The 21,804-nt window shown below is 42.5% G+C and overlaps 1 protein-coding gene across 1 annotated transcript in view; it reads right to left on the reverse strand.

The window, feature by feature from the left end:
• Nucleotides 1-10,827: 10,827 nt before the first annotated feature.
• Nucleotides 10,828-21,804, reverse strand: part of syn3 (synapsin III) — a gene marked incomplete at both ends in the record, with an annotated part of 317,937 nt that continues 306,960 nt past the window's right edge. Inside the window, 3 exons of the mRNA XM_083657267.1 lie at nt 10,828-10,951; nt 13,603-13,762; nt 14,063-14,081. Coding sequence (XP_083513393.1) covers nt 10,828-10,951; nt 13,603-13,762; nt 14,063-14,081 — 303 coding nt within the window. The remainder of the gene's footprint in view (nt 10,952-13,602; nt 13,763-14,062; nt 14,082-21,804) is intronic.

Here is a 21,804-nt window from a genome sequence, read left to right on the forward strand (position 1 = left end):
ACATGGCTAATTATTGTGCAGAATGACATTATTCTACTATGCTTCTCAAACAAACAGAAGCACATGAGTAATTACAGTATTGTGCAGAATGCCTAATGGAGTTTAAACAAAGGTTCAGACAGGATGATCTTGATCCTCATCGGTTCCCCAGTCACTGCACTACTCCTGCTTGCTCACCTATTAACCTGTCAGCTTCCAATTGAATAATCAGTGGTTGCCTCCTAGTTTCCCATAATCCAATAGCATAGCGGCACATCACCTCATACACCTTTGCTCACCTGCACTGCTAGCCTATCACATTGTGGCACTCCCCTTAGGCAGCCTATCACATGGCTGCTGTGTGCATACATATGCATTTTTGTGTCTCTTCAGTCTCTCTCTTACCCTGCTGGCTGGCGCACACTCACCACCTCCCCGTCTCCGCCAAGTTTCCTTGATCCATCAGTCATCAGGAGAGGTTTCACCATCACCAGTATCTGGACTCCACAGGGGGCTATAAATGGCTGTGCGGTTTCGAGCTGACCCAGCTCGATCTCGATATCTCCCTGTGGTGTCAAGCTCCAAAGACTAACTAACTTCTCTCATCATAATATTCTGTAAAGAATCATTCATCATCATTATAATAAAATCATTGTTTATTCATCAAGTCTCCTGATTGAAATTGGCATGCAGATGATGCCAATCAATCGGGGGAAAAGATTAAGAGGCAGGGCCAATGGGTTCTGGACCATAAATATTTCTAACTGCAGGTAGTGTATTTTCTGACCAACAGGCATTCGGACAAATGGGCTTTTGATTTTCGTGAAAATAACGGACTGTCGGACAAATGGGCTTTCCATCCAATTGGACATTTTCCGGACTATTGGGGTTTCAGAAAATGGGGTGTCGGAACAATGGACAGTCCCCAGAAGGATTAAGTGACAACAGCAGGAAACAAACATGACAGTTTCATGTGTTCATCAGATGAAAATGCTCCTAATCCCATCTCATCCAAACAACTGTTTTAAAGCTAGCGAACGGTTAGCTTCAGGTTTTGCTGTCATTGGTATTTTAAGACATGTTCATTTCACAAATTTTCATTAGACCATGCAGGCTGGCTGATGGACGATGGTCTGTTTCAGTGCTACCACTCTAAAGTGAGTTTCTGCAGAGCAATGCTGACCTTGAGGTAGTTACAGTAAACTTTGCTGCTCAATCCCAATTAGGTCAAAACAAAACATAGTCTAAGCAGGTTAAGCTGTAGCATCTGAATGAGAGACCAAGTGACTCTCAACTGGTGGAAAAATACTGTAAATGAATCTGATTATTGATAATCTGACCAAACAGATAAAGTGGCTAGCCTGGTTCGGTTTCATTCTGCAGATCAGTCTGGTCTCCAGCCCGCCCCCAATTTGCAGAAATGATAAAGCCCACGGGCCAATCAGGGACCAGCCTCTTAGCTGACAGCCTAAGTGGCCAATCAGGGACGCCGCTGGCAAAATTATGGCAGCTCCCGAAGCAACGACCATTAACGTTAATGTTCGAGTAAACACAGCCGTAAGTTTGGTTATTGCAGAAATAGACTCTGATCCTCCCACGTGCTACGACCTGCCGGTGAAGCTCCCCCTGTCAGGTCAAAAGAAGTGTCATGTTCGTCTCACTTGCTTGCTAGTACACTTGCTTGCAAATACAATTGGGGAGAAAATGGGGGAAAATGTCAGTAAAAAAAAGAAATCAACCCAATAACAACAATTAAACAAGAACAGGCATATGCACCAGTGGAGTTTCTCTGCGGAAAAGATGTTTTCGTCGTTTTTCTGAGTGGATTTGGATTTGACTGGCTTAAGGATTGGATTTGGTGACACTGATTGACACTTGTTTGTCAAGGCAAGTACTCCCACCCACTGAAATGACCGTGGAGGGATTGGAGTCCAGACTGATACATGCGACACAGAATGTCAGATCACATTCGGGATGGTTTTAACCAGGCTATATACAGGCTGCAGCTGGATGCTAAACAAAGCCAACAAGCGATACAATTGAGAAATTTTACTTCAAAGTTGATCTCAAGTCCAGACTCCAGACAAAGGTATTTTTGTTAAATAATTGGGCTGTGACACAAATACGTGTGTCTTTGCAGGGCAGCAGTTCTGTTACAGGGTTCAAATGGACACTGCGATCACAGTTAGTAAATCCATTTATCAGTAAGGTTACAGCCGTTATTACGTGGCACATTATGGACGACAAATCCTCATTGGCTATGGCTTATCACACTGCAGTGTTACATACTAAGCTGTAGGCATCTTTAGAAGATGAAGACAAAACAAGAAATACTTCAGGCCTTCGATGCTACTCACAACAAAATGCTAATTTGGTCCATTTTGACACAGGAAAATAACTGCTTCTAAAAGTGTGCCATGACAGTAACACAAGCAACGACACCAATTCAACGATAAAGTTAGCTGCAGATTAGAGTAGCTATTCATTTTTTCTGAAGGCAGAAATAATCTGATTTGTTGAGTAATACCGTATTCATGACAACTCGGACCGCCGTAAGCATAACACGGAACCTCTGCCTCGGAAATATTTGCGTTCACGCTGCACTTCCCACTCGGGGGGAACCAAACACGGGCTATAGGTTGCTATAGCAACCCATGTAGCATTGTAGCTACCTACTAGCTAACAATGCTAACCGAATGCTGAATTTCACATATTGCTCTAATCAGAGTGAAACATAGATGAGACAAACGCATATTAACGTTAACATTACATAATTGAGACACCAAATTGTGTGTTAAAACTTTAACAAACGTCTTTATAATAATTCTGTGATTACCATTAACGATACAAGTGACCATTTTGATGTGGCTATGACGTCAACTCGGACAAAGCGGAGCTCTGGATGATACCCGAATTTCCGAGCTGTAATTCCGGCCTGGACGACCATTCAATTCACTCAAGAACCAGTTCGATAACTGGTAAAATGGTAAAACTTGGTTAATGGAAAGTAAGGAACTCTGCTCAAAATATAAAGAAAAATATAAATGAAAATTAGTTATTTGTTCACCGATTCACGGCATTCATGATGTCGAAGCTCAGCAACTAGCCAACTACCCTACCTAGTTAGCTACAGGCTAGTTTGAACTTGAAGCTCAGCTAGCTAACTAGCTAACCTAGATAACATAGTATTGGTAGATTGTATTTTTTCAGTTAGCGCTAGGCTTCATAATATTAGCTTCCTCCCCTACTGTGCATTGACACCAATGCAATGCCGTTACTCGCTCAAGTTTGGCCATGCAAATTCTTCGCTCAAGTTGAAAATGTTCAACTTAACCCCAATCTGTAATATCCATCTCTTCATACCAGCCAGGATGGACCCTAGGTTCCGGTCCCTAGCTAGAAACGGCTTGCGGTGCCTGGAGAACCTATATGTGGATGGGTTATTCATTAGCTTTGATCAATTACGTGCCACTTTCGAACTAAACAATTCTGACTTTCTTAGATACTTTCAATTAATTCTGGACTTTGCGAGATCCCATTGTATACGTTCCCACAAATTCGACCCATCACTGGTACAGATCGTATACTCAGGGCTGATACTTTAACAAGGGGTCATGTATTGCTGGTAACAGAAGATCATAAAAAGAGACATCATGTCTCTTACCTTTATGATCTTCTGTTACCAGCAAATTAATCTAAAATCGAGAAAATTAAAGCAGACTGGGAGAACGAACTGCAGGTCACCCTCTCTGATGAATTTTGGGGTGAAGCTTTAAAAGCAGTTAATTCATCCTCCTGTGCTCGGCTCAGTCTCATTCAGTTTAAGGTGCTCCACAGAGCTCACTGTAGTATAGGCTCTCCAAAATATATCCAGATAAAGTGGAGGATAATGCAATAGATGTTCGCTTTCCCCATGCGATCTAACACGTTCTGGTCATGCCCCAAATTAGTTAGCTATTGGGAGTCATTCTTCAACACAGTCTCTGAAATAACAGTCTCAAATTGCACCATACCCTTACATAGCCATCTTTGGAAGAACATCAAAAGATAACACTACGACAAATATTCAAACTAATGTGATTGACTTTACATCCCTATTTGCGTGCAGAAGCGTGATGTCGTAATTTTTAAAATGAGAAAAAATAAAATGGTCCATAAGAGGTTCCGTTGATCGATTTTACTCTCATTGGCAACCATTAATTAGCTATTTTGATCAGCTATACCTGCCAGTGAAATCTCACATATAGCGATATGTTACGTCACCAAGCCATTCGTATAAGGATATGTATACATGGACGTGGGGGCTACATATATTATTTATTATGTATGTATATGTATTATATATTATGTATGTTCGAGGGTGTACGTACCGTAGTTACGAGTCCCACACTTTGATTGTGGAATCATAAGCAGTATACTGTAACAACATTGGTAGTATTAGCAATTGTTTTTTTATGCCATTTATTTGACTTTTTTTCTTTTTTACCACGTTTGATTTTTCTTTTCTTTTCTTTTGAAACCCAGGGGATGTCATTATATTGAACCTGATGGGTTAGGGTGGGGGGAAGGGGGGGTTAAGGGAGGGGAAAATGATGATGAGACACATTCTGTGTTATTACATGTCTACTGTCTTGCTGGTCTCAAATAAAAAATATTTACAAACAAAATCAACTTGAGGCAATATCATGGCGTCATTTGCATTCTTTCACCCACTGAGGTTTTACTCAAACAATCAGATTCTTTCTGCCGCCGAGAACTCCAACCTGCAGCATATCTTAAAATTACTTAGTACAGTGAATACTATAGGCCCTAAACTACTTTTGCCACTTTCTCAAGCTACATGTTCAGCTCTTTTTGAACACAAGCAAACAAGGCTGATTCCTGCACATACTGCCAGTGACACTGAAAAGCAAAGTCCAGAATAAAGCTTGGTGGAAATAATGGCTTTTCTCAATTTACTGAAGGTTCAATATCAAGTTTAAAAATAAAATGTAATGTAATTTTATTTTTATTTATTTTATTTTTCAAGTAATTATTGCAAATATGGGCAGTCATTTTTTTTGCGATACTACTATTATTAATCATAATAGCAAGATTTACAATTGTACGCACTCAAACACCACTGTAAACTGTATACATTGTCATGCATTTTAATCATTTTTCCTGTAAAATAGGGGTCTATTATTATTATTATTATTATTATTATTATTATTATTATTATTATTATTATTATTATTATTATTACATGGCTCCAATCCCTAACAGGAATTATTTGTTTGAGTTACAAAGGATGGCCTGGTAACTTACAGGGCTCCTACACAGTATCACTTCCAAACTTTTCCAGAACCTATATCTTTTTTCTTTTTGCTCATTAAAAATAAAAATGAAAAAGAAGTGAAGCGCTTGGGTGTTTGGTATTATCTCCAGTGGCGCTCTCAGGGAATGGATGAGTATTTAAATAAAATGTCATGAAGTCCAATAAACTAACCCTAACCCACCGAGTTAAAAAAGTATTTATTTCATTAGCACTCAGGCGTCCAACATTGTTTGTATGACTCTACTCTTTCCAAAGCCAGGACAGAGCCTTGCTGGACACATCTCTGATTTTTATGAATCTTAAAGCAGCTACGAGCAACTTTTTCGATTGTTATTAAACAGTATAAATTTAATATCAATGCATCACATCTTACCTCTAATAGTCGACGAGACCAAAGCCGTGTGTATCGGAGATTGCTCCCTTGGATGATTATTAAGTCTGTGTCTGTCTAAACTCGCGTCAACAGGGGGCTCTCTCTCTCTCTCTCCTTACCGCCGGTCCGGCTACCCGGAAGTGAAACGCGGAAGTGAAACCCGGAAGTGAAACGCAACTGCCTGCCTACCCCGTTCGCGCTGCCTAGCAACGCAGCATAAACAATGTGAACGCCGCGCAGACTCTCGCGAACATCTCTCGTTATATTCTAACAGGTTTTTTGGAAGTTATTTTGTGGTTATGGCCGAAGTGGCTGCTGCAAACCGTTTCATTTCACTTCCTGATCTTCCCTGGCCACAGACAGACTACACTGGCCGATTCACTCGGGGTTCAAGCGAGACTACTCTGCGTTGGTCTCGTCGACTATTAGAGGTAAGATGTGATGCATTGATATTAAATTTATACTGTTTAATAACAATCGAAAAAGTTGCTCGTAGCTGCTTTAAAGCAGCTACTGTAATAGAACTTTTTGATTTTTTGATGTGGAGTTGTACCATATGACGTAGGCTACAGTACTTGCCGACAGTCTACTACATTAGAATGCAGCCTCCGCGGTCGCAGTTTGGAGAAATGGAGACCGGTCACATCAGAAGGACGAATCGGTAAAAGCACACTTTCAGAATTCACTAACAATAATGCATATTCTAAAATATATAATTATGCTGGACATGACTTCACTCAGAGTTTAAAAAAAAACATGTTAGTAATTTTGCACTGTGACTTTTTACCTTGTAACTCTGCTGTTTTCTTTTTATCCATTATGTAAAGCACAATTGCCTCTGTGTATGAAATGTGCTATACAAATAAACTTGCCTTGCCTGGGCATGCAGTTCAGACAGCCCGGTGGAGACAGTGGGAGGAGCCTCAGTGTTCAGGAAGTGCAGTTTTTGTTCCGGGAAACAGTAACGCATTTGTCCACAGGCAATTCATCTACAATCAACGCAAAACGTTCCCCCGTATAGCTGCTTTAAGGGAATAATGTGTCTCGTCACTCCATTCTGGAATTTGAATTGTCTTCACGTCATAATCAACATCTCAGATGCCAAGAACACTTTTTGTGTGGAATTATTTTCTGCCAGCTCAACAATATTTTTCCATAATTGTTCAGACTTTGTGAGCAATTCCCAAACTTATCAAGAAACCCAGAGAACTACCAAATGCTTTATGTATACATTTTTAGACTTCCTGTAGGAACCTGAACTCGGCGGTCAGTTGAGATCATCAAACTTATGTCACAATAAATCAAATTGATTCTTCTGTACAACATTCAAGAGGATCAATATACGAAGGGGATTTGCATTCACACTGTTTGACCAAAAATCAGGAAGATCTCCGTCTAAAGTCGAGTGTAAAGAATAAGGTACGATCCACAACTTTGCAATTTAAAGGTGTCAAAATATTTGCCTTTAGACACACAACAGTAGTAATACTACAAATGCCCCATTGCTTAAAAAAAAGTCCATATGTACAAAGAACAGACAATTAAATTATTATTATTAATTAATTGTATTATTATTATTAATTAATAGTATTATTATTATTATTATTATTACCTATAACAATAACAATATCAATAATAATAATACATATAAATTATTATTTACAAAGCACAGACAATTAAAACCAATTCAAAACACGTTTTGGAGGGGAAGACGGCTAATGGAAGACGAGGCTGTAAGCCAGTAGCCTACAGGATTTGCACCTTGTGAAATCGCAAGCTCACAGGTTGTTTTCCTTTTGCGATAGCTATCTTGACCCAAAACGGGGGTATTTTTCTTTTCTTTTTTCGTTAAAAATAACTTTGGTAATGTTCGGCCAAGGCAGGATTCATGAAGGAGTTTCTACTGAAGCCAATGTGGGTCTACAACAGCACAAGGATCTCTGAGGAACGTGGCTGGCAAGTTGCTTAAATCGCTGGTGAACCGTAAGCACTTGCTACATTTCTCATGAGTTAATAGTCTATTCCATTTGCATTGGGAACTAGGAATATCGCAGTTGAGTGACGTCTCACTCGAGTTGTTGGCGTTCCATTAAAACAGTCGGGAAACCAGCCAGGCTTAGCTCTAGCTAGGCAAGCCATTGTTAGCAATAACCGTTGATAACATCGCTTTTCATGGTATTTCGCGCTTACAAACACTGTAGCAACATGTCCACAGAGATAAGTTAGACAGTAGTGCGTATGACTGATTTACGGAGACACAAATAAGACAGAAGTGCTAATGAACAGTATTTAGTACAAGTTACACCTTTCAATACTGTTGAAGGGCAAAGCTGCCATCTTGGATTTTTTTTAGGTTGGGGCTGGTGAGGCTTCCCCGAGTTCGGCAGATAAAATCCCAGGGCAGGTGACTTCACATGGGCGGTTCCTGCCCTTTGAACTGTGAAATCCCCAGCTCCCAGTATACAAATGGAATGGCACAATATTTTCAGATAATAATATTGCCTTAGATCTCTGCAAACGCCGCAGAAGCTGACACGTTACATTGTTGGAGAAAAAGGACAACATCAAATGTGAACAAATGAAATTCCACAGGTAGGATGGAAAATTGCAAAGTAATAATAATAATAATAATAATAATAAATTGAATTTATATTGCACTTTTCATTTTGACCAAATCTCAAAGTGCTACAGAGGTAAAAGTAAAAGTAAAAATAATAAAATAATAAAAATAGTAACTATTTAGCCTACCGAGCAGTAGCCTATGAGCTAGAGTCTAGGGGTTCCCAACCTTTTTTGGCTTGTGACCCTATTTTGACATCACAAAAATAATCTATAGGGACCCGAGACATTTCAAATTCCGGTACACCATCGATAATATCATCAGTGACATCAGTGATGTCGCATGTTATGCTTCTTTTCCCCCGCAGAATTCTGACTTTAATCTGAGAATTCTGACTTTAATCTAAAAATTCTGACTTTTTTCTCAAAATTCTGACACTAACTTCGAATTCTGACTTTAATCTCAGAATTCTGACTTTATTCTCAGAATCCTGATTTAAAGTTATAATCTAAAAGATTTTCATCTAAAAAAAGAGTCACTCACAATGTTGATTGAGGCTATGTCCATTTGGATGAAGGCTTTGCAGTATATAGTGACATTATGTGACATTACACTGTTTGGATCTCACCTGCAATTACCACCCACCACCATAGGTGTCACCCAAGAGAACAAAACTAAAATGTTAGAGATTATCACTTTAAACTCAAAACTTAAAAACAAATCGCAAGTGACCCTAATCATCTTCGCTATAGTATTAAATTGTGTGGTGTATTTTATTTTTATTTTTATAAAAAAAAAAATCAGGGGACTTATTTGAATTCCAGGCGACCCCTGGGGTTCGCGGCCCTAAGGTTGGGAACCACTGACTGCCAGCCTATCTACTGTGAACGTTAGCACTAGAAAGGCCAAGCTGCCTCCAACTGCCTGCTGATCTGAATGAAATCTGCATTGTATGAACACCACAGACGAAGATTGTGTTTGATAAAGTTACAGATATTGAGTCAGATTTGTTTTGATTGTCTAACTGCAGGATGAAAGGTTAAAACTGACCAATAATCAAGCTACTTGGTGGTGAGTCATGTGACTTTTGTTTTCAAACCCTGGTCGGCTTGTGATAGACAGTTTGAATTTGAACTTTGAAGTCTGGTTCAGAACAAAAGAAGTGTGATCACAGCATTGGAATTGAAAGACTGTATTTCCTCGAATAGTGGCCAGTAGTCAATTCAAAGGTGGGTAAAAACTCCAGTTATGGCCATGGGCGTGGTCAATACGCAAATACAGGCCAGAGAAAAACAAACGAAAAGATGGTCGATACTGGTAAACTCCTAGTGCCTGTTATATAATGTTACTGTCGTTTGTAATAACGTACAAGTGCCACAAGATGGCAGGAGCTACATTTGAAATAGCTATATGGGACCCGAGCAGGTGTGAGTGACTGAATTTTCCACAGCATACAAGAGTTCCGATGAGGCGGCATCAGCTGAGGATAATTAAGAGGGTAATGATCACAAACAATGCTCCAAGGGGTGGAGCCTTTTGGAGGAGGAGCGAGCGCCTGAGGGACGACGCCTCCTGGAGCTCTTTTCACATGAAGATAGTGCCAATGTCCTCAACAGGGGACGTTCGATAAAACATGAATGCATTGACAGACGAATAAATAAATAAATAAATAAATAAATAAATAAATAAATAAATAAATAAATAAATAAATAAATAAATAAATAAATAAAATATAGCCGCAAGCGGCAATAGCAGGGGTTCAATTTCCCCCGAAGGGGCTTGAATATCTGTCATATCTGTCATTGGCCCAGTGATATGGATGGAAAAGGAAAGGAAAATTTGGTTACTGTGGGCTTTAGGGTCTCTGAGATATACACGGTTTTACGGAAGGAAAATGAGAATAAAGAATAATAAAGAAAGACACAAACATAGCAATACCCCTAATAGCCCTAAACAAACATACCGCTAATAAATAAATACATAAATACATAAATAAATAAACCTAATGTAGTTTTCTTTCGGGTCTCAGGAGGATAAGGCTGCTTCCAATAAATGCCTGGTGCCCACTGCAGTTGTGGTAAATAAAACTATTAGAGGAAATACAGCTGTCTTCCCACACCTAGTACCTTCTCTACAAACTAGTATTTAAAAAAAATTCAAAATCACATGAAGAAATCAGCTCAGATTATATTTACCACCTTCAACTGGCCGCTGGGTGGCCTTTCGAGTGTTAAATCATGGCTGATCTGGGAACAGCAGATTTCTTCAGGTGTTGGACTTCACAAAGAGGGAGAAGAAATAAGGAGGAGCAGGGAGCTGTTATGTGGCTGTGAGGAGGGTGAGGCTGTGGAGCGGGTCGAGCAGCCGGACCAACATGAGGGGGCGGAGCCAGTGGGAGGAGGCGAGTCAGTGGGAGGGGGCGTGGTCAGCAGGAGGAGGCGTAGTCAGCGGGAGGGGCGGGAGGAGGTGGAGTCGACGGGATGAGGCGGAGTCAGCAGGAGGAGGCGGAGTCACTGGGAGGAGGCAAAGTCAGTGGATGGAGGCGGGGTCAGCTGGTGGAGGCGGAGTAAGCGGGAGGAGGCGGAGTCAGCAGGGGGTTCAGTCGGAGAAGAGGCTGGCGAAAGACTGGCGCAGGCTGCGGATGGTCTCGGCTTTGGCCTCGTCGTCGATCGGGTTTCCTCGTAACGTCTCTGTGAAGGTGTTGGTCAGTGACTGGGATTTGCTGTACGGTAAGAAAAAACAGAAGGGCGAGGTCATTCAATACCAATACTCAGCATAGTGGAATAGAACATTTTGCGTGAAAATGAGCACGATGTCATAAAATGCAAATAAAGTGAGAAAAATAAGCAGGAAAGGATTAGGTGGAGGAGACATGACTTTAATGTTGAAATAGTGCGAGGCCTTTCCCACTTCCAACTTCCCACCTCTGCGCAGCATTATTAGTGGCCGGGCCAGCGAAGCGGCAGGGCCACTTATTGTATTTGCCTGTATTATTCTTCTTCTCCCGGGAAGTTCGACTTCCCATGCATGAAAACTAACCAAACTTTGCACAAAGGTCCAGTCCCATGCCAAACGTCTTTGACGCAAATTTGGCGCCAATAGTCCTAACAGCGGCACTACAGCGACTGTCTAAAGTTTCAAACTTTGAAAATTCATAAAAAAATCAGGCATACATGCTACAGCTTTGCAACTTTCACCGAAATGTGGGCCCAAATGAGGAGAAACTTTTGTACAATGCAACCTATGGCCAATTATGAAGTCTAAAGACCGCAAAACTGCAAAAACTGTAAAACTAATTAAACCCTACTCCTCCCATATTTTTTCTTCAAACGACACCAAACTTCAGCATCTGCATCATTAGACTGTCCTACACAAAAGCATCAAACAGATTTTCGATTGGTAAAAAATTGAGCCCACAGTGCATCAAAACGTTGAATTCTGCCCCCATGTATAGCCTAATTGCCTTAATTACCTAGGGCAATTAGCCTGTATTTGTGATGTCATCAGTCACTCAAGCAATTGTGATGTCATCACTGATGTCACTCGAGCAATTTTGATGTCATAATAGCTCAAAGCCTTGAGACTTGCCCGGGCACGACTCAGTGCTGCGCAGCAGCTATAATCTAGCTTGGTTTTCCAAAACCTCAAGCTAACCTGAAGCTAACTGTTGTAGCTGCTAAACTGAAACGTTAGCTAAACCTTTTCATGTGACCAAGAGGTGGAAATGTCTAGTCTAGTTTTAGTGGTGGGGTTTAGTGGTGGGGGGTTCGGATTTCAAAATGGAAGTTTGCGCTCATTTAAGATTCTAGGCCTCGCCCTGGATGCTCCTTGATGGCATACTTCAGGGATGCTGGATCAACCTGTCCTGGAGCTGGCAACATACAGCTGTCCATGGCCAGTTATGACAGTTATGACATCACTGATGATGTCATCGGTGGGATTTATGACATCACTGATGACATCAGTCACTGATGATGTCATCAGTAATGACATCATCAGTGATGACAGTGTGTGTGTGTGTGTGTGTATCACTAATGACATCACAATGATGTCACAATGTCTATTACATCATCAGCAGTGTGTGTGTGTGTGTGTTGTGTGTGTGTGTACTGTATGTGTGCATCAGTGATGACATCACAATGATGTCACAATGTCTGACATCGGCAGTCACCTGACATACAGGTGACAGGTGCCTACATCATTAGGGAGCAGTCATGTCATCAATGATATCACATATGGATGACATCATCAGTCTCTATGACTTCATTGGTATGACATCATCATATACATTGTGACATCATCAGTGGTGACATCTAGCTACAGTTTGATATGTCCCTGCTTGGGAAGCCATTGCTTCCTATACTAATGATGTCATCAATATGTCACATCACTGATGACATCACTGCTCCCTAATGTCCCTAGGACACAGTGTACATGTACCCATGGGGGGTAAATGATATTGCACTAGTAATAATAATAATAATAATAATAATAATAATAATAATACAGCGGTAAAAACTACAGCAACAAATACAGTAAATTGGTATGTCATGTATATGATCTAGTATAGGACGGAATATATTATGTACATGATGTAGTAAATTATGTTAATGAAGTATTCATATGATGTATAGTGGTCCTCAACGTGGGGTCCACCAGGGGTCCTTGAAGGGGGTTCCAGGGGGTTCCCAGCAAACTGATCTAGAGAACAACTGTTGTGATCATAGTTTCTCTCACTACCTACAATATAGACAGTCATGGAGTCCTGGACAAAATCAAATCTGACTATAAAAATATTCTCTAATTTGCGGCTGAGCGAGACAATCTCATCAAATTGGGGGGGGGGGGGGGTTTGTGGCTCTAATGTGGACTTAATTAGGGGTCCTTGATATCAACAATTTTGACAATCAGTGGTATAGGATGTGATGACTGTATTATGTAGTATCAAACCTGTCTCAGAAAAGCTCGTGTTGGCACAAAACTGTCGTTTTGATTTGTGTACATGGCCATGTTTTGTCCATTTGATTTTTCGTGACTGGTCAATTTACATGAAAAAAGTGCTGTCATGAAAAAAAGTGCTGTCACAATAAAAATATAACAAAATGTGTCCATGTACACAGCTCAATAGATTTTCGTGACTGCCAACAACAACTGCAGTGAGACCATGTTGGTAGTAGGCTTTTTTGTTTGTACCTTTATTTATACAGGTGGAGTCTCACTGAGGACAATGCTCTCTCTCTTTCTCAGGAGTGCCCTGTTCACAGGGTACAACCACAGTCTGATCTGCCGCTGAGCAGCTACACTGGAGCGGTTGGGGTTAAGGGCCTTGCTCAAGGGCACCTCGGCGGTGGTAATATTATGAGTGGTACTGACTTGAGCTGTGGAGACTGTTTCGGGGCCCCGGGGCCGTGGGCGGGGCCCGGGAGGGGCCCGGGCTGGAAGGCCTGGCTGGGCGAGGTGGAGGCTGAGCGTGCTCTCTGGGGAGAGGGGTGGGCTGAGGGGGAGGGGGAGGCCGACGCCGAACGGTGCCCACCTGCAACACAGACACAGGCATGCACAACACATGCACACACAAATGCACAACACACAGACACACACGCACATGCGCACACACACACGCACAACACACACACACACGCATACAAGACACACGCACAACACACACGCACAACACACACACACATGCATAACACACGCACACGCATAACACACGCACACACACACACACACACACACACACACACACACACACACACACACACACACACACAGTTTTTATTTTAGCACTGTGGCAGCCAGAAGTCTGTTATGGGAACAAAGAGAAAGGTCCTACCTCGTCTGGGCTGGGTGGTCTGTGGCAGGGAGGAAGAGAGAAAGAAAAAAGAACATGGAGGTTTAATAATAATAACTAAATAAATTGATAAATTGATCAAATAAAAACAAAATATATGAAAAGGCATAAAACAAGGATTCTAAATATAAAAACCAGAATATCAAAGGATGACATCATAATGCAACAAGTTTAGAGCAAGTTAACAGCAAAGTGCAATCCTAGATATACTGTAAAAGGCATAAAACGTAAGGGTTGTGCAACAACCCAAGTTTTACGAGTGAAACCGAGAGCTCTCACAGACTTGAATGCTCTTACCTTTTATTCAATAAAAGTAAATCTTTCGAACCAAATGGGGTTTAATATGCTCAAAAGCACAAATGCAAACAATCAATACTCGATTGAGATTGATACAATATAATTGGATAATGAGAACCTACATCACCCCAGTAAAGCTAAGTAAATTTGATTCGAATATTCCGGATACTTGTTATAAATGTAATCATCAAGGTACTTTGTTTCATTGCTTGTGGGAGTGTAGTGGGATTCAACGATTTTGGAGCTCGGTGACAATTTATGTCTCCAGGATTACCTCCACACCACTGCCACGGTGTCCTAAATTGTGTACCGGTATATTAGGCATCTACCCTGTCAATTGCTCTTTAAATAATAGAGAAAGGAAAATGGTTGATTTGTGCTTATTACAGGCCAGACGTTCAATTGCTTTGTGTTGGAAGAATGTTGGGTGCCCCTCTCTAGGTCAGTGGTTGAAAAATCTAACATCTAGTCTAGCTCTGGAGAAACTTACTTATATGATTAGGAAGAAAATGACAGAATTTTATGGCATTTGGGAAATGTTTTTGGAATTTGTTAAAAATGGTGACATTGAAGAGGCATTGGAAGGGTGACTTGAATGTGAAATAGGCTATTGTAAATTATATGTGCGGTATGTATATATAATTGTGATGGTACCTACAGTTGATTCAACTTATTAACTTATTATATTTGTGTTACTTTTATTTAATTCTTGCATTGTCCTTTTTACTTTTTCTTTTTATACTGCCTCAGGGTTGGTGGGGGGGGTTATAAATGATGTATGTTAGATGTATGATGAGAATACATGTACAGTAATTACATGCAAAACCAATAAATATATGGTTATAAAAAAAAAAAAATCTTTCGAACCACCCAGGGGACGTGAAGGTGACGTGGAACACCTCAGTCGCACCTGAGAAGTCCCAGTCTGTGATTGGATGCGTCAGCCATTTTGTGAGCGGCCCGCCAGACAGGGACTCTCCACTTCTGCCGCATTCAACATTGAAGCCAGACGTATATTATTTAGCTCTCGACCTTGCTAGTTAGCTTCCCAGACCATAGGCCCCCGCTCGTCTCAACGGTCCCCCGTGTTTTATGTGAGAGTCGAGAGACAGACTTTTAATAACATTTTTCAATGTAGAGATGTATCAGAGATATAGAAAGCAATTCTCCATTCCATGGCGATATGTCCAGATATCCTACCTAGTGATGTCCAATACTGGCAAGCAGGATGACCCTCGCGTTAAAGAATGCTCTATTTTGAAGGTGGTGTGCTACGCAAAGCTTTGCAGAAATAGAGCCGGCGAGCGTTTCAATCAAGAAACACGTCGCTCAGCCTGTTCACTGACACACAGAGCAGGTTTGAAACACGTCGCTCAGCCTCACTGACACACGGAGCAGGTTTGAGCTGCTCAGCCTGTTCACTGACACACGGAGCAGGTTTGAGCTTCATGTCGCTCAGCCTGTTCACTGACACACGGAGCAGGTTTGAGCTGCTCAGCCTGTTCACTGACACACGGAGCAGGTTTGAAACACGTGGCTCAGCCTGTTCACTGACACACGGAGCAGGTTTGAAACACGTGGGTCAGCCTGTTCACTGACACACGGAGCAGGTTTGAAACATGTCGCTCAGCCTGTTCACTGACACACGGAGCAGGTTTGAAACACGTCGCTCAGCCTGTTCACTGACACACGGAGCAGGTTTGAAACAGGTCGCTCAGCCTGTTCACTGACACACGGAGCAGGTTTGAAACAGGTCGCTCAGCCTGTTCACTGACACACGGAGCAGGTTTGAAACAGGTCGCTCAGCCTGTTCACTGACACACGGAGCAGGTTTGAAACACGTCGCTCAGCCTGTTCACTGACACACGGAGCAGGTTTGAAACAGGTCGCTCAGCCTGTTCACTGACACACGGAGCAGGTTTGAAACAGGTCGCTCAGCCTGTTCACTGACACACGGAGCAGGTTTGAAACACGTCGCTCAGCCTGTTCACTGACACATGGAGCAGGTTTGAAACAGGTCGCTCAGCCTGTTCACTGACACACGGAGCAGGTTTGAAACACGTCGCTCAGCCTGTTCACTGACACACGGAGCAGGTTTGAAACAGGTCGCTCAGCCTGTTCACTGACACACGGAGCAGGTTTGAAACAGGTCGCTCAGCCTGTTCACTGACACACGGAGCAGGTTTGAAACAGGTCGCTCAGCCTGTTCACTGACACACGGAGCAGGTTTGAAACACGTCGCTCAGCCTGTTCACTGACACACGGAGCAGGTTTGAGCTTAATTTGGAAAAACTGAGACTATCTGATGTTTGCTCGCTTGCTCATTCACATCGACTATTTATATATATATATAAATGTATATATTTTTTATATATATTGGCTGTGCACGTATTTTTGCGGAGGAATACAGTAGTTCTAGGGTTGGGAGAAAAGGTAATGTCAAATGAGAGGGCTGTTTGACGGTAAAGTAAAGCGCTGAAAATTGTCAAAATAGAGCATACATGTACACTGATATTCATTTGTTTAGGGGTGTTCTTTTAGGTGGCATTTAAGTTACATTTAATTTCCTGGCCCCCAAACCTGCAGAGACAGCTCTCTGGGGCTGCTGCTTTGAGAGACAGTGCGTCCAGATGGCTTTACATAGTACAGTGACTGTATGGGAGGAGCTCATAGGACCCCACTTCAAGCAAACCAATCTATCCCTTTAAATACATGAATCGTGTTAAATAAAAATCAAGTTGTTTTAGTGCTGGAAACGAGCTGAACAAAGGCTCACTCTTGTATTTGCATACAGAGTTTCGATTAACTATTCGGCTTTTGTTTACATCGGAGGACCCACGAGATCCTTTGTTGCCTCCCACTCCCAGGGACTGTTGTCTCTGTGTGACATGGGGCTGACTGCTTTAGCGGGGGTGCAGCTAACTCTCTGCTTAACCCAGGACAACATGGAGGAATTCACTGACGAATGCTGAAAGCCGTCTGTACGGATTCACTTTTTGCTCGGGTGCGGTGGCTGTGGGCTGCCGTGGTTTTGTGGCAAAGTCCGTTATTGCCCTACTAACTGAGTTGTGCATTCGGGGACAGAGCCTGAAGCTTGCGGTTAGCAACATGTCTCAGGCAGCAGAACGAGCAAGTGAATGGCTGTGGTTAAGGAGGAAACATGCTAACGGGGGTGCTCGCTAAGCTAGGCCTTGTATGGAGTTGATTGATTTTATTGTTGTCTATAGATCCGACCTGGGATAGCTAGGCTAAAGGCTAAGACTAGGTTAATACTAGGTTGATGGAAAGCATTAGCGTTCACGGTGCCAGTGTGGCTAGTCACAGCCTTAGTCATCGATGAGGGTCCTTATGGTATTGGTGGTATTTTTAAGAACACCATACGGAACCGATGGCACTGAGTGCGCATTAACGGTGCCAGCGGAGCTAGTCACAGCCTTAGTCATTGGGTATGGCTGTATGGTACTGGTGGTGTAGTTATTAAGAATGTCCTATGGAACCGACCGGCTAGGCTAATTCTAGGAGAAGGTTCAATGCTAAGGCTAGGTTAATGCTAGGTTGCATTAGATCGTGAGGGTAAAATGGCTTTGTGCAGTAGTAGCATAGAGGGGGGTGTTTCCAGGACGCTGGATTACACCGTTAAGCCTTCTTGAGGTGTCGTGGGCCTAACTTAACGAAACATCGGTGAAGGAAGGTGCCCACTTGAAAACCCCAATGACATGTTTCATACTGCTGTTGGCTGGTAACTGGTGATTTGTGTCTTGTTTATTAGTTTGTTAGCCTGTTAGCTTGTTTTATTCTGGATTGGGCTTCTAAATGTGTTTTTCCTCGGGTTTTGGCACAAGGGATAGTAACATATTGTCCTGTGTATTAATTAATTGCATCTCAAATTACAACTCAAATCAAGGACCCTAAACTGACAAAAATTAGACCATAGACCCCCATGTCATAAGACCTTTGCTTTTAGATGTTTTATTACAGAAATGCATGAAACCCATGACCATCTATCATTCTGTTACTTATGGATGGAATTATAGTGAAAATAAATTACCCCCGTTTTTGCTGGGGACCCCTGCAATACTCTCAAGGACCCCTGGGGCCTGAACCCCCACTTTGAGAACCCCTAACTTAACTCATTGAGTGCCAGCCACTTTTGGAGAACGGACGCTCCCAGTGCCAGAGTTTCAGAGCGTTTTCAGTGATTTCTCGAGGCCCACAGAATATTGTGTGATATTACTATGTAAACACCGAACACGCAAAAAGAACAAGGAGACTCTATTGTATCATCAGCAAAAAAAAGTTTATTGATACCATTTTCCGTTCTTTAGTTAGATAGGTCAAAAACAGCAAATACAGGCATTTCTATCTAGAAGCTGAGATATTCAGCCTTTTGTGAAATGCAGCATTTCAAGCACATTCACTGACTCTAGCTAATATTTTCTGATGTAGTGACGTGGTGTAGTTGTGTGCTGCCCTGGGTGCCCCACCCCCCTCTCCCCCCCTCAGCTACAAACTCCTCCCCACACTAGTAACACACAGCCTCACGCACCCAGCGTCTATTTTCGGAGTGCTTTTTGTGCGCCGCCTCCCAGGCAGCGCGACAAGGAGCATTTCCTTGTCGCGCTGCCGGACTGCATGCAGGGAAGGGTTGGCACTTCGGCGTCGGGTGCTGCCTTTCTGGCGGCTAATCGTGTGAAGAAACATATGCAGACAAACAGAGGCAGAGGAGCTCAGTTGTGTGCGCGGATTGACTGCTGTTGCCAGGCACCGTCAGTTGCAGCCAGAGCAATCTACATGGCTCTGGGCTGCAGCATGAGCGCTTTCTCTTTGATCAGGGGGCTTTTTCAGGCTATATTTCAGACATTTCTCTAATCTGGAGAGCACTGTTGCCACCTGATGAGTCCGTAAAATAGGTTATACAGCTTCAATAGCTACAATATTTGTACAGGACATACATAAGGCTTTGATCCACGTCCCACCGTCAAAAAAGGCAATTGACGACAATCGTCGTCTTTGGCACTCTACGTTAGTATTCGAATTGACGACAACTGTCGTCATTGGCACTCAATGAGTTAAGAGAAGCTTTTTTGTTTTGTTTTTGTCACTGGGTTGTGTAGTGCACACAACCCATCTGACAGAGACTGACAGCTGAAATGGTTTGGGAGTGGTTAATGTAAATGAGGAGCTATTGTCCACTCCCCCCTTACCTGGCTGCCTATAGACACGTTTCCTGGACACTTCCGGTTTGCTTCCGGACTCGGCCGCGAGATGTATTTCTCTTCCGGTGTTTGTGAATACAAAGAAGCGTAACGTACTAGCGTAGTAGCCATAGCGACCACCGAAAAAATGCAAACTTGGGATCATTCTCCGAGTCTCCTGTCTAACGAAAGAGTGTCTATCCCACACCCGTTGACAGTGGACACATGGGAAGATAATATGTGTAAATGGCCGAACGTAACTACAGGCAGGATTATAGCGTATTTTGAGGAATCAATGGAGGTGGAAGGCAACGCGATGAACAATCTCAAAAGCTCCGAAGCATCAGCCAGACTAACGTTAGGTAAGGTTGCAGTCCTCTCCTCTGTCACAGTCAGTCAGACTAACGTTAGGCTACAGTCCTCTCCTCTGTCACAGTTAGTCAGACTAACGTTAGGTTACAGTCCTCTCCTCTGTCACAGTCAGTCAGACTAATGTTAGGTTATAGTGACACTCTCCTCTCTCACAGTCAGACTAACATTAGGTTCAGTGGCGTGCCGTCCATTAGGCGAACTAGGCAAATGCTAGGGGCGCTTGAGCCGTTAGGGGCGCCAGAGAGGGTAAAAAAAAAAGTATTTTTTTTTATTTTTTTAACCCCAACCCTTTTTCATGATAATTATAGGCCTACTATTATTTTACAATAGTAGACAAAAAATAAGCAGAACAACGTCTTAAGTCTTTAAATAATAGTTAAATCATTTTTCTAATTCTGGCTTTCTGGCTGCCTGGGCTGCAGCACTTTCACCATGGTCCCTAATCCATACCACCCCACCCCCTGCGCGCCCGCGCCCCCTTCTACCTGCTCTGAGCTTTTTCCCAGAGTGGGGGAAGGGTGCTGCAGCACCCCCTGGTGGCAAGAAATGGGATTTTCGAAATTGTTGGATTTGGCTGTCTTGTGTTTATACCACTAACAAGATGCATTAAAAAACAATTTGTGCTTCCCAGCTCTAATCTTATTTCATACGCTCTCTCTTCAAAAGTGTTTGATTTTCATCATAATCTGGTTTTCCATAATAATAATAATAAGTTCAGTGTTTATGCCTGTGTTGCTGTCTGTTGTAGTGTAAAACGACTAAAGGGAGAGCAGGTGCTTGCATGAAAGTGATTGAGAAAAGGAGAAGATACTGAATAATGACATCACAACAGTATAATCCTAATGTTAATTTAAAATTAAATATTCTTCTAAATATGGATGAAAGTCCAAAAAACGTCAAATTTTCTTCGCCGCTGCCCTCGCGGGCACCACCGAGAGTCCCTTCCTTACAGCACCCCCTACCTAAAAGTACTTCCAGCGCCACTGGGAAGGGCAATTCTGAGCCTGCACTGCAGTGGTGGAATTAGCTGCGATATAATTTTTATTATATTTCTTTGGGGGGGGGGGGGGGAGAGGGGGGGGCACCAGCAAAAATCTTGCCTAGGGCACCAACTTGGTCAGGCACGCCACTGGTTAGGTTACAGTCCTCTCCTCTCTCACAGTCAGTCAGACTAACGTTAGGTTACAGTCCTCTCCTCTGTCACAGTCAGCCAGCCTAACGTTAGGTCTCTCTCCATTCAAAAACAGCATAGTTTGCCTTGATCACTGCAAAACATGACATGCCGTGTAGCCTCCACACAATGTGGCTACACATGGTAAATCATGGTAAATACGCAGCACAATACCCACCGTGGTAAACAGAAGAAGACTGGGATATTAACTTTAAGGCGACTCACTCTAGACTTGAATGAAATTGTATTCACTTACTATCTGCTCCGTGGATTACCATTTTACAATTTCAGGTATACATACATACATACATACATACTGTAGCGAATCAGCAGTACACACATAGTGGTGAGCAATGGTAGTGTCTCCGCTACAGATAGGAACTGTGTGGGGGAGTGTTATGTTGGGGAGCACTATGCTGTGGGACCACTTCCGGGGGGAGACTGAGCATGCGCGTCAGTCTCCGCGCACTGCCTAGGGGAAAGCTGCTATCTATGAGCATGACAACAGCGGAGAGTTGTGGATATGAATAACTGTGAATAAAGAGCCTGTACCAGCAAGAAGCCTCTGCCTCATGAAGTACTAAGAACGTTACATTGGCGTCAGAAGTTTAAAACGGTGAATTACCTCCAGAATCGGCAAGATGGTTAACAAGTTCCTGAAGAAAGAGAAGCAAAGACTCAAACGGGAG

The sequence above is a fragment of the Poromitra crassiceps genome (genome assembly GCF_964638095.1).
Source record: "Poromitra crassiceps genome assembly, chromosome: 2".
Classification (NCBI taxonomy): domain Eukaryota; kingdom Metazoa; phylum Chordata; class Actinopteri; order Beryciformes; family Melamphaidae; genus Poromitra; species Poromitra crassiceps.